Genomic DNA, 13,379 nt, shown 5'->3' with positions numbered 1-13,379 from the left:
GAAGAAGAAAAGTAATGAGCAGTTGAACAGGAAGAAACGTGTAGGAAGGGATAGCAGGGAGTTCCCCCTGTTTTTCATACTGAAAACAGAATAGAGATGTTTCCAGTTTCTTCGGTTTATGAAATAAAGCTGATAACAATTCCTTGCCCACACTGTAGGTTGGCAAATGATAAAAGCTGTTCTCCCAGGTCCACACTTCCAGCATAAGCCTGTTATATTCCATTTCTCATTTCAGTTTAATTAAAACATCAGACTGAATGATAGCACTGGCTGGAGTTTGTTCACAGGGGAAATATCACTTCTTAAATCTGACCTGGAGTACATGCGTCAATTACAGAAGTATCTGACATTTTGAACCTGGAATGGGATGGGCTAATGTTCGTGTGCAAAATCCCAAATCAGTTAATGCCGTAAGCTATTTTAGTGTTTAAGGTATAGGGTTTGTTTTTCAAATGGGCATAAGATCTCTTCAGCTAATATCATTTCTTTCATCTGTCTTCCTAAAATAAAGTTGACTATTTCTATTTGCTGGACTAATCTTTATTGCATAGTCTAGTTGTACCAGTTCTCTCTGTGTATTTTGCAACATGCTAAGATTTGTTTGCTTGAACGGAATAAAACTCCAGTTTCAAACTGTTTCTTTTTTTTTTTTTTTGTTCTCTTCTAGTTTCCGGGCCTCCCTTGAGAATGGTGTTCCCTGAAGTGAGATTGACGTCTGTACGGATAGTGTGGCAACCACCAGAAGAACCTAATGGAATTATTCTGGGTAAGACAAGGGATCTGTTTTGTTTTTAAGGCAGCTAGGAGAGGAGATGATGGGCTTCAGTTCTTCCAACATGAGACAGAGAGAGCAGAAATTTCTGGGTATAAGCACAGCTAAGCTTACAATATTAATGGCAGTGCATTTTCTCTAGCAAAAAAGGTGCCGGTACTCAAATGCCAGGCCAACCTTCAGGAGTGGGGTGATCACTGAGGGATTCACCCCACAATGGCCAGGCCCCCTGCAACCAGTCACAGAATCTATGACAAGGCAGAATTGGTGTGTAGAACCTGAGCTCTTTCATTAAAATTTGGGGACCATGGGTCAATTTTTGCAGACAATGGAAAAGGTGCCGGTACTTAGTACCCCCAAGTACCCCCTTAAATAAAGCCCTGATTAATGGCATCAGGAATTGTTCCAGTCTACATGAATTGGACTAAGGGACCTATTCTATAGCTTAACAGATATAAAACGATGCTAAGGGAGATGAAATCTAAAGCTAGAGTCTTTTTCCATGGAGTGTTTGACATGGAAAAGCTATAAAATGACAGAAGCTAAAAATCATACGGCCTAGTCTGTCCCATCCACACCAACTGCTGGGCTTTGCAGTCCCTTCCTCCCACTCAAAGACATGTTTGTTCTATATTTTATTTATTATTATTATTATTTATTGCATTTGTATCCCACATTTTCCCACCTCTTTGCAGGCTCAATGTGGCTTACAATACATCATGGATAGTGGAAGTAAGAAGAGAATAGATATTTGGTTTTACAGAAGGATTTTGGGTTGCATGGTAATGGAATACATGATAGTAATTATTAAACATTCCTGGATATATGGGGGGAGTTTCACATGTGTTGATCTCTGTGGTATATCTTGTCAAAGAGATGAGTCTTCAGTTGTTTTCGGAAGTTGGTCAGTTCATAGATCGCTCTTAGGTTGCGTGGCAACACGTTCCAGAATTGCGTGCTCATATAGGAAAAGGTAGATGCGTGCATTAATTTGTATTTTCTTTAATTCAGGTACTATTCCCATCTCCACCACCTCCTCTGCGAAGCTGTTGCATGCATCCACCCCCCTTTCTCTAAAGAAATGTCTCCTTAAATTACTTAAATCCATTCCCTTTCACCCTTATCTTAGAATGCTCTGGAACAAGACATCATTTCTTTTGCATTTACACCTTGGAGGTATTTAAATATCTCTATCAGGTTTCCATTATCCAAAATCCTTTCTTCAAAAGTGTACGTATTTAAGGGGGAAGTTATCAACGTGGGCTGCTGTTAAGGTGGGTTATTTTACTGCTAAGTAGTAAATGCAAAAAATGGAGGAGATTTATATGAAATACCAACAGCTCAATTTCCTGACCAAAAAAGATTACTTCATTTGGTTAATTGAGAGATGTTGCCTCAAGAAGCCCCCGGCTCTAATTTATATGGAGCTCTAGGGGGCTGGGTTGCTTCATCATCGGCAACAACACTCTGTAAAAAGCAGCCACTACCCAACGTATATTAATTAGATAGTCTTTTTCTTTTTTTCTTTTTTTCTATTTTTATATATCGTGATGGGCAGTTTATAGAATTAATATAGCGGCTACTTAGCTTTCACATGGTCCAGTCCTTCCCTTACACTGCATTAATGGTGCCTCTCGGTTTTTGATTAACCACCTCCGTCGAAGGATCTTTCATCTACAACGGACCAGCTAACCCATGTTATTAGTAACTGGGTCTCATTGCATAAAATTGGATTTGTACTAAAATAGCATGAGTTAGTGGTAAAATAATAGGTCTTAACGGTAGCCCACGTTGATAACTTCCCCCCTTAGGCGCTTGATGCAGCATTGGGGCATCATCTAGGAAGTGCCACTGACCTGTTGACGGACTTTGGAATCAGTATTTCAGAGCCAGAATGGAAATGAAGGCCAAGAGTCTAAGGGGGTCCTTTTACTAAGCCACGGTAGGCGCTACGCACGTGCAGTGCGTGCTCCAATGAGACTTCCGCCAGGCCAGCGTGCCCTCCTGGCAGTAATTTCAGATTTGGCGCTCGCCCATAACGCGTGGATGAATTATTTATTTATTTCCTCCTAGGCGCAATCAGCACTCGGTGTGCGCCGTCCAGTCACCGCGCATGAGCCTTTACCGCTAGATCAACGGGTGGCATTAAGGACTCAGGCTGGTTTTGGACGTGGGCTGGTTTCATTTTTACCACATTTTAAAAAGCCCTTTTTTTTGTAGATGCGGTAAAAACTGGCCTGGCCCGCGCCCAATACACGTGCCTACACTACCCCAGGCCATGTTTTAGCATGGCTTAGTAAAAGAGCCCCTAAAAGAGGAGGGTATTTCAGATATCAGCTCTGCAGTGAACAAGCTCTGGGCCACTGCTAACAAACTTTGTAGAAACAAGACTTTTAAGTACATTGCAGGGGCGTAGCTATGTGGGGCCACGGAGGCATGGGCCCCTACAGATTACGCCCTGGCACCCTCTACATTTGACTCCCCCCAGTCGCTGACCCCCCCCCCCCCCCCTGCCACATCAGGTACCTTGTTTGCTGGCGGGGGTCCCCAACCCCCGCCAGCCGAACGCCGGTTGACTCCGGCGCCTTCGTTGTGTGATCTGTTTCTGACGCCTTACATCCTGTACGGGGCTACATGCACGGTGCAGGACGTAAGGTGTCAGAAACAGATGATCACACAACAAAGGCGCCGGAGTCGACTGGCACTGAAGAAGACTCTTCGGCTGGTGGGGGTTGGGGACCTCTGCCAGCAAATATGGTACCTGATGCGGCGGAGGTTGCAGGGGGTGGGCGGCGGTGGCGGGGTTTGCGGGGGGGGGGGGGGGGGTTGCAGCTGTCCAGCATGGAACAAGTTAATTGACTTTTCCGTTTTAAGGGAAGCTTTGTTTGAGCTAATTCCCATTTGTAGATGTGGCCAGAAATACTTGTCAAAAACACTGGATGTGGCAGACGACTCAGAGAAATTTAATAAGAATCACTTTAACAGGGCTCCCGGATTAATTGGTTACCCTCAGTGAGCCGCTTTTTCTCGAAAGGGTCCAAAGTGGTGGAGGAGGTGGCTAAACAGTGCCCCCCCCCCCCACCTCGAGCTCTGGCCCCCCCTCCCGTCGAGGTCTGGTTATGCCCCTGGTACATTGTACATGGCTGTGATGGGAACTGCTCCCTCGCATCCGTTAAGTGGTCTGCAAACATTTGAAAACTTTCTTCCATTATACATTTTTTCTGAACGACCCTTTTCCTCTTAACTGCTTTCCTTAGCAAAAGTATTTTAGATTCAGACTGAGCTGGTTTCACGGCCACTGCTGCTCCAGCATCTAAAGCAGAGACAGAGGTAGTCCAGAAAAAGGTTACAGTTTTCCCAGTTCTCATTTCTCTTCTTTTTCTTCTGTACACTCCCTTACTGAGCAGCACAGTGAAGTTCACACTTTAACACAGGAGGAACAGTGTGTACAGCCCGAGAAGAGTCCGTTTTGTGACAGAGCAGTGCCATATATAACAGTCAGTTCTGTAGCTCATAAAAAATGATCACGATTAGAAAGCAGATTCAAAGTGTTTTGTGCCTAGAAGATAAAAGATAAAAATTGTACCAATTTCTGTAATTCTTTCGTTTGTCCTTCAGTGTCAGCATTAATAATAGCCTCAGATCTTGTACTCAGCCTTCCCCTTGTGATGTATATTTGGTTAGTACATATTGGGTTCATCGGTTGTGCCTTTAACAAATTAGTACACGTAAAATCAATTTAATACACATTAAATTCTGACTTAATACACATAAAATTGACTTGTGCATATCAAAAAATTTCTATTATCAAAAAAAAGTTTGAAATAAACCAAAAACTGTCCAAAAAAAATCAGAATTAAAAAAAAAATAATCCAAAATGAACCAAAATTATTCTTTATATATCCCTATCTGTTATATCTCTGGCATTGGGGTGTAATGCCACTTACTAGCTTAGTAGGCCAACATCAGTAATCTTAAAATGTACTGTGATGTCTCATTCCTTCCAGGACTTCTTCTGCTGCTTCTCTTCCTTCAATCTTCATGTTAGTACGCTCATATGTAGAAGCAGGGCCCTCATGCCAAAGACCTCTGTTCTGTATATTGCCAAGCTGGTGCTCCCAAAGTACAGTTGAGCTCTCTTTGAAAAGCCACAGTATCATTTTGCAAGTGTTTGACAAAGGCACTGCATTGGAGCTTGAGAGGGTCATCAGGACTTCAGTCTCAAGCCTTAAGACTAAGGAGACAATTCTGTAAAGTGGTGCTTCCTCATGGACACCCCAATGCAGCACAGAGACCACCAGGTCCATAACATAGTAACATAGTAAATGACGGCAGATAAAGGAGTCAAGGTGGCCTGATTCTGTTACAGAATGCTAGCACAAACCCAAATATGCTGTGTGCAAGGCCGCCTAGAGAGAGGGGGCATGGGGGACAAAATTCCCTGGGCTCGGGCCTCCAAGGGGGGCCCGGCGCCGCAGTCCCTGGTCTCACCCGCTCGCCCTCAGCTCCGTCGACAGCCCCTCTCCGTATGTCACCAGACCCCCTGCTTTCAAATCAATTCGACAGCACCTCACCTCCGTCAGTGTGAAAGCACAGTGGCAGATCGCCTCCCTTCGGGCCTTCCCTCCCTGTGTTCCGCCCTCGTCTGATGTAACTTCCTGTTTCCATGAGGGCGGGACACAGAGGGAAGGCCCGAAGGGAGGCAATCTGCTGCTGTGCTTTCACACGGAGGTGAGGCGCTGCCGAATCAATTTGAATGCAGGGGGCCCGGTGGCGGACGGAGAGGGGCCATCGATGGAGCCGAGGGCGGGCTGGTGAGTCCGGGGACTGCGGCACCAGCGGCCTGAATAGTGACTGGGGGGGGCGGCGGGGCCGGGCTCAGTCAGCAGCCCTGGATGTGTGCATTGATGGTAGACATGCCCATTTCCCACTCATGTGTAAGCCCCCTTTATCGGTCCATGGTGCGACCGCACCTAGAATATTGTGTTCAATTCTGGTCACCACATCTCAAAAAAGATATAGTGGAAGTAGAAAAGGTACAGAGAAGGGCAACGAAAATGATAAAGGGGATGGGACGACTTCCCTATGACGAAAGGCTGAAGCGTCTAGGGCTCTTCAGCTTGGAGAAAAGACTGCTGAGGGGAAATATGATAGAGGTCTATAGAGGACTCCTCCCTCTCCTTCTCTGCACATATCCAGCAGATAGCCAAGACCTGTCGCTTCTTCCTCTTTAACATTAGCAAAATTCACCCTTTCCTCTCGGAGCACACCACCCGAACTCTCATCCACTCTCTCATTACCTCTCGCCTTGACTACTGCAACCTACTCCTCACTGGTCTCCCACTTAGCCACCTATCCACCCTTCAGTCCGTTCAGAACTCTGCTGCACGCCTTATCTTCCGCCTGGACCGATACACTCATATCACCCCTCTCCTCAAGTCACTTTATTGGCTTCTGATCAGATACCGCATTCAGTTCAAGCTTCTGCTTCTAACCTACAAATGCATTCGATCTGCAGCCCCTCCTTACCTCAACCCTCATCTCCCCTTACGTTCCTACCCGTAACCTCCGCTCTCAGGACAAATCCCTCCTTTCAGTACCCTTCTCCACCACCGCCAACTCCAGGCTCCGCCCTTTCTGCCTCGCCTCACTCCATGCGTGGAACGGACTCCCTGAGCCCATACGCCAGGCCCTCTCCCTGCCCATCTTCAAATCATTGCTCAAAGCCATAGGCGGTCGGTGGCCTAACTGTTTGGGGAGGCTAAAGGGGGCGGGGTTAGGGGTGGGGCCATGGGTGGAGCTTACATTCATAATTGTCAGAAAAAAAAATAAGTAAAAATAAAAGTCACAATTAATACCATTTATTAAATTTAGATATTAGATATGTATCATATGGCAAAGAATAAAGTGGTTGCTCAAAGCATATACTAACCACAATCGCTCAACTGCAAAACACTATGCACAAATTTGTGCAAAAACACACTCAGAACCTTACTGTACCATAAATATTACACTGGGCAGAACCTAATACACCAATATACAGTGGGGGAAATAAGTATTTGATCCCTTGCTGATTTTGTAAGTTTGCCCACTGACAAAGACATGAGCAGCCCATAATTGAAGGGTAGGTTATTGGTAACAGTGAGAGATAGCACATCACAAATTAAATCCGGAAAATCACATTGTGGAAAGTATATGAATTTATTTGCATTCTGCAGAGGGAAATAAGTATTTAATCCCTCTGGCAAACAAGACCTAATACTTGGTGGCAAAACCCTTGTTGGCAAGCACAGCGGTCAGACGTCTTCTGTAGTTGATGATGAGGTTTGCACACATGTCAGGAGGAATTTTGGTCCACTCCTCTTTGCAGATCATCTCTAAATCATTAAGAGTTCTGGGCTGTCGCTTGGCAACTCGCAGCTTCAGCTCCCTCCATAAGTTTTCAATGGGATTAAGGTCTGGTGACTGGCTAGGCCACTCCATGACCCTAATGTGCTTCTTCCTGAGCCACTCCTTTGTTGCCTTGGCTGTATGTTTTGGGTCATTGTCGTGCTGGAAGACCCAGCCACGACCCATTTTTAAGGCCCTGGCGGAGGGAAGGAGGTTGTCACTCAGAATTGTACGGTACATGGCCCCATCCATTCTCCCATTGATGCGGTGAAGTAGTCCTGTGCCCTTAGCAGAGAAACACCCCCAAAACATAACATTTCCACCTCCATGCTTGACAGTGGGGACGGTGTTCTTTGGGTCATAGGCAGCATTTCTCTTCCTCCAAACACGGCGAGTTGAGTTCATGCCAAAGAGCTCAATTTTTGTCTCATCTGACCACAGCACCTTCTCCCAATCACTCTCGGCATCATCCAGGTGTTCACTGGCAAACTTCAGACGGGCCGTCACATGTGCCTTCCGGAGCAGGGGGACCTTGCGGGCACTGCAGGATTGCAATCCGTTATGTCATAATGTGTTACCAATGGTTTTCGTGGTGACAGTGGTCCCAGCTGCCTTGAGATCATTGACAAGTTCCCTCCTTGTAGTTGTAGGCTGATTTCTAACCTTCCTCATGATCAAGGATACCCCACGAGGTGAGATTTTGCGTGGAGCCCCAGATCTTTGTCGATTGACAGTCATTTTGTACTTCTTCCATTTTCTTACTATGGCACCAACAGTTGTCTCCTTCTCGCCCAGCGTCTTACTGATGGTTTTGTAGCCCATTCCAGCCTTGTGCAGGTGTATGATCTTGTCCCTGACATCCTTAGACAGCTCCTTGCTCTTGGCCATTTTGTAGAGGTTAGAGTCTGACTGATTCACTGAGTCTGTGGACAGGTGTCTTTCATACAGGTGACCATTGCCGACAGCTGTCTGTCATGCAGGTAACGAGTTGATTTGGAGCATCTACCTGGTCTGTAGGGGCCAGATCTCTTACTGGTTGGTGGGGGATCAAATACTTATTTCCCTCTGCAGAATGCAAATAAATTCATATACTTTCCACAATGTGATTTTCCGGATTTAATTTGTGATGTGCTATCTCTCACTGTTACCAATAACCTACCCTTCAATTATGGGCTGCTCATGTCTTTGTCAGTGGGCAAACTTACAAAATCAGCAAGGGATCAAATACTTATTTCCCCCACTGTACCACCCATACAGATAACATCACAGACCGTCAACAATATGAAACAAGGGATCATATCACAATTCTCATGTACACAAAACATCCTTTTAGGGTGGATAGTATTCACAATGAGCTCCTTTTATTAATGACCAGATAGAGAAGAATTTTCAAATTTCAATTTTGGCACAGTATGTCATCACAAAAAAAATATAAGAAAACCAATGGACTGCATTAGGGGCTTATAGCCCATTTAGTTATGTTTAAACAAAAGAGATCTGCATGAAACAAAATATTTTATTTTTTATTTTGACTTATAATCTAAAACCTGTCTCAGAGTCAGCACCTCTTCTGAAATCCAACGTGCGGTGTGCCACGATTTCCTTTTGAATTTGATAGTAAGTCTGGGATCACTAGTATTCAAGCTCAGACAGCTACTGGGTGGATAGTATTCACAATGAGTTTCTTTTAATAACGACCATAGAGATAAGTTTTCAAATTTCAATTTTGGCACAGTATAAGTCATCACAAACAAAATATAAGAAAACCAATGGACTGCATTAGGGGCTTACAGCCCATTTAACTATGTTTTTAAAAAAGAGATCTGCATGAAAGAAAATATTTCTTTTTTATTTTGACTAATAATATAAAACTAAACCTGCCTCAGAGTCAGCACCTCTCCTCCTGAAATCCAACGTATGTGCGGCGTGCCCTCAGAATAAGAACTGTAACCATCGGAGCCAACTTTTCAAAAATTTTGGGGGTGCTAAGCCCAGTGGAAATAATCTTTCCTTGGACACATACAAGGAATATTCTCAATATTGGGGGTGCTCAAGCTCCTATGACTGTAACTCATGCAAACTCAATAATAAAGATTTTAGTAAGCTAAGTCACTATCAAAAAGGTTTTATTTTATTTGGGTTGCAGGAAGGAAGGGTGATCAGAATATATCTAAAATTCAATTACATAGATAATTTTATTTGGACTGCAGGCTGGGATTAGAGAAACAGCTTCCTTGTGTTATCCAGATCTGGGGCTATTTCCCCACCATGCAATTTACAGGTAACTTAAGTTTTGTAGTTTCTTGCTAGACCAAAAGCAACTTTTCAGCAGTCTACAACATCCTCGTTTTACTGGGGAAGAATGAAGGAACAGGAATTTTTAAATAATTTATTACCTATCCCCCCCCCCCCCCCCCCACACTCGCTCTCTCTCTTTTCTGTTTTTTTTAATCCGCCTTCCATGGAGGTCCCATGGCCAGTTAACTCTGAACTATGGCTAGCATTAGGGACTGGAGGGAACTGTTTATTCCAAACATCTTTGTTCTGATTTCCTTTGGATTCTGTGGGTGCACCTCCTGTTAGATACTAGGAATTATGTCTGTAAATTGTTAGTGAACACCTTGACCACAGTTTGAAAGGCAGTGGAACTGAGGCTTGGCTAAAAATACCATTAATTGGAAATGTGATAAATTTTATTTAATCTAAGCTGATTGTTCTTTCATGGCCTCTGCATTGCAGCTTATATTCTGGTATTTCACTTCCTGGAACCTTGTCTAAAAAAATAAAAATAATTGAATTTTTAAGAAATGGATTTCTATGACATTTGAATTGGTTCTGTTATTTTACAAAAAGCAATTTAACTAGAGCATTATTTTTGTTCAACAACTTACTGAAGGGTCCCAGACCAGACACTCTGTCTCTCTTCTTGTTCTCCCCTACGTGAGGCCTCTCCCACGTGTTCCCGCCTATACGGAGGGACGGGAGCGAGGCAGCAAGCACTCGTAGTAGGGAAGGCTGACTCCTGATTGGCTGCCTGAGGGCGAGGGGCAGGGTGAGGCGAAGAAGCACTGCAGAGCAGAGTTGCCAGATGGGCGGTTTTCCGCAACCCGCCGCGGGAAATTTTTGCCCGCGGCGGGTTGCGGTTTTTTGGGCTGCTTTTTGGGCTTCGGGGCGGTTTTTTTGGGCGGCTTTTTCGGCTGCGGGGGGCGGGGTTAGTGACGTGTTTGGGCGGGGTTAGTGACGTTTTGGGCAGGGTTAGTGACGTAGGAGGCGGGGCCGATGACGGGGGAGGCGGGGCCGGTGATGGGGGAGGCGGGGCCGGTGACGGCGGGGGCGGGGTGATGACGCGGGGGTGGGGGTGTCAGGGGCGGGGTTTGACTTTGGGCGGGTTTTGGGCGGGTTTTATGCTGGATTGGGTGGGAAAAAAATTTTCCACCTGGCAACACTGCTGCAGAGGCACAGGACCGCAGCGCGCTGGCATGAGAGCCCGAACGGTGAGCCCCGGGCGGGCGGAACTCAACAACTGTGCTGATGATGGGATGGGCGTGTGGTCGCGTCGTCGATCCTAAACAGATCCTGGCTGCGGCTGAGCTAAGCGGCGCGCCCCGGGGTGGGGGGGGGAACTGGGTCGTGTGGGCATTACCGGTGTTGCGCGAAACTACTGACGTCATTGACATCGATCCTTCGGCTGGGGAGGCTTAGCCTCCCCAAGCCTCTGATACCGGGCGCCTATGCTCAAAGCCCACCTCTTCAATGTCGCCTTCGGCACCTAACCACTAAACCTCTACTCAGGAAATCTAGACTGCCCCAACTTGACATTTAGTTCTTTTAGATTGTAAGCTCCTTTGAGCAGGGACCGTCCTTCTTTGTTAACTTGTACAGCGCTGCGTAACCCTAGTAGCGTTCTAGAAATGTTAAGTAGTAGTAGTAAGTATGATAGAGGTCTATAAAATAATGAGTGGAGTGAAACGGGTAGATGTGAATCGATTGTTTACTCTTTCCAAAAATACTAGGGCTAGGGGGCATGTGATGAAGCTACAAAGTAGTCTGTCCCAGTGTGGCAATACTTTTGTATTTATATGACAAACAATAATGTAAACTATCACACAGTGCCTGTTTAAACTGTCTTCTGTCTTTTTCTTTTTCATATGATGCCCTGAAGGATCATAGTTATAAAGACACTTAAATAACATCCTTCGGTTTTGTGTGGCGATAGTTTCTCCAAGTGTTTTTTTTTTATTATTTTTTTCAAATATTAGGGAGAAATATTAAACTCCACAATGGAATTTTGAAGAGGAGAGTAATAGCAAAGAGAAAACTCATCTGTACAAGTGCTTTGACTCAAAGCTTTTCATTCGCTGCTGAGTATACAAACACCTTCACAGCTTATGCTTTTCTAATCTATATCAAAACATGTTCCAGCATTTCATAAAGAGATTAGCAGCGTTGGCAAGAGCTTGCGGGAGAACCATTTGTTTAGAAACACCTAACCAGGAACAGATTCTTAAAATTGAACCTATCATTCATGGACATATCGTGATGATCAACCAGGCAGGCCATCCCTCCTGCTTCCCACCCACCCTTTTTAAACAAGTGATGTATTTTTTTGAAGCTCGAAGAGAATGTGAGAAAATACTTTTTCTCTTGAGAGTGGCAGAAACCTGGAAGGGATTTCCAGTGGAGGTTGTACATGGCAGAATTCCAAAATATGTGGAAGAGACACAACATAGTAACATAGTAAATGACGGCAGAAAAAGACCTGCACGGTCCATCCAGTCTGCCCAACAAGACAAACTCATATGTGCTACTTTTTGTGTATACCCTACTTTGATTTGTACCTGTCCTCTTCAGGGCACAGACCGTATAAGTCTGCCCAGCACTATCCTCGCCTCCCACCACCGGCTGGCTCTGCCACCCAATCTCGGCTAAGCTCCTTAGGATTCATTCCTTCTGAATAGGATTCCTTTATGTTTATCCCACACGTGTTTGAATTCTGTTACTGTTTTCATTTCCACCACCTCCCGCGGGAGGGCATTCCAAGCATCCACTACTCTCTCAGTGAAAAAATACTTCCTGACATTTTTCTTGAGTCTGCCCCCCTTCAATCTCATTTCATGTCCTCTCGTTCTACCGCCTTCGCACCACAAAGGAACCTTAGTGGCAGGAAAAAGAAATGACTAGTCTAGTAAGACCTGTGATAGTACATTAGGGAGCAGAGCCCTAAGTAGGAGTGGATGAGAGGGGAATTTATACAAGATGCAAAGTCCCTAGGTTGCCGAAATATTACTGTAATGCAAGAATAGTGCAGCAATAGATGGACAACCAGAAATAATTCATCACTTCTCCTCCTACACAGATTGAGGGGGTCCTGTTACTAAACCGCATTAAGCGTCTCCACACGCCAAAATGGAGTTACCGCCCAGCTACCACGTGGCTCTAGCGGTAATTTTATTTTTGGTGCGTGTCTGATAAGCGCGTCCGAAAAATAGTTTTTATTTTTGGACGCGCGTATCGGACGTGCGCCAACTGGCATTTGACGCACGGAGGCCGTTACCGCCCGGTTAGTGCGTGAGACTTTACCGCTAGATCAATGGCTGGCGGTAAGGTCTCATTTTCATTTTGTCGCACATTCGTTTTCAACAAAAATTTTCAAAAGGCGTTTTTTTTACAGGTGCGCTGAAAAATGATTCTGCACACGCCCAAAACATGCATCTACACTACCGCAGTTCATTTTTCAGTGTGCCTTTATAAAACGGCCCCTGGGAGATGTAGCGAGAAATTGAGGACTGTAGTTCATATGAGGAGGGATATCAGTGGTGCTTTTTAAATACCTAGGTGTAGCTTTATGGGCAAACTAGTTGGAACAAGAGCATTTTTTAACATAACAATATAAGAACTGCCATACAGGGACAGACCAAAGGTCCATCAAACCCTGTGTCATGCAGTGGTGTAGCCACAGGTAGGCCTGGGTGGGCCGGGGCCCATCCACTTAGGGCTCAGGCCCACCCAACAGCAGCACATATTTAGTGCTAGCTAGTGGGGATCCCAAGCTTCGCCAGCTGAAGACCTCCCCCCTGATGGTGCTGAAAACACTGCTTTCCACTTCAGCAGTCTAAGCTTCCTAAGCTGCTGATACTGGCCTCATCACATTGGGGGGGGGGGGGGGGGGGGGGAGGGGAGGAGAACACTTGGTGCCCACCCACTTCTTGAGTAGGCC

The 13,379-nt window shown here is 45.3% G+C and overlaps 1 protein-coding gene across 1 annotated transcript in view; it reads left to right on the top strand.

Moving 5' to 3' along the window:
- The window catches only part of SDK1 (sidekick cell adhesion molecule 1), a 734,579-nt gene that overhangs the window by 546,134 nt on the left and 175,066 nt on the right, over positions 1–13,379 (top strand). The window contains exon 28 of the mRNA XM_030212035.1: positions 668–766. Within this exon, the coding sequence (XP_030067895.1) occupies positions 668–766 (99 nt within the window). The remainder of the gene's footprint in view (positions 1–667; positions 767–13,379) is intronic.

This window comes from Microcaecilia unicolor, chromosome 8 (genome assembly GCF_901765095.1).
Source record: "Microcaecilia unicolor chromosome 8, aMicUni1.1, whole genome shotgun sequence".
NCBI lineage: Eukaryota > Metazoa > Chordata > Amphibia > Gymnophiona > Siphonopidae > Microcaecilia > Microcaecilia unicolor.
Note: the sequence above shows the minus strand (reverse complement) of the source record. Positions and strands in the feature narration are given on the sequence as shown.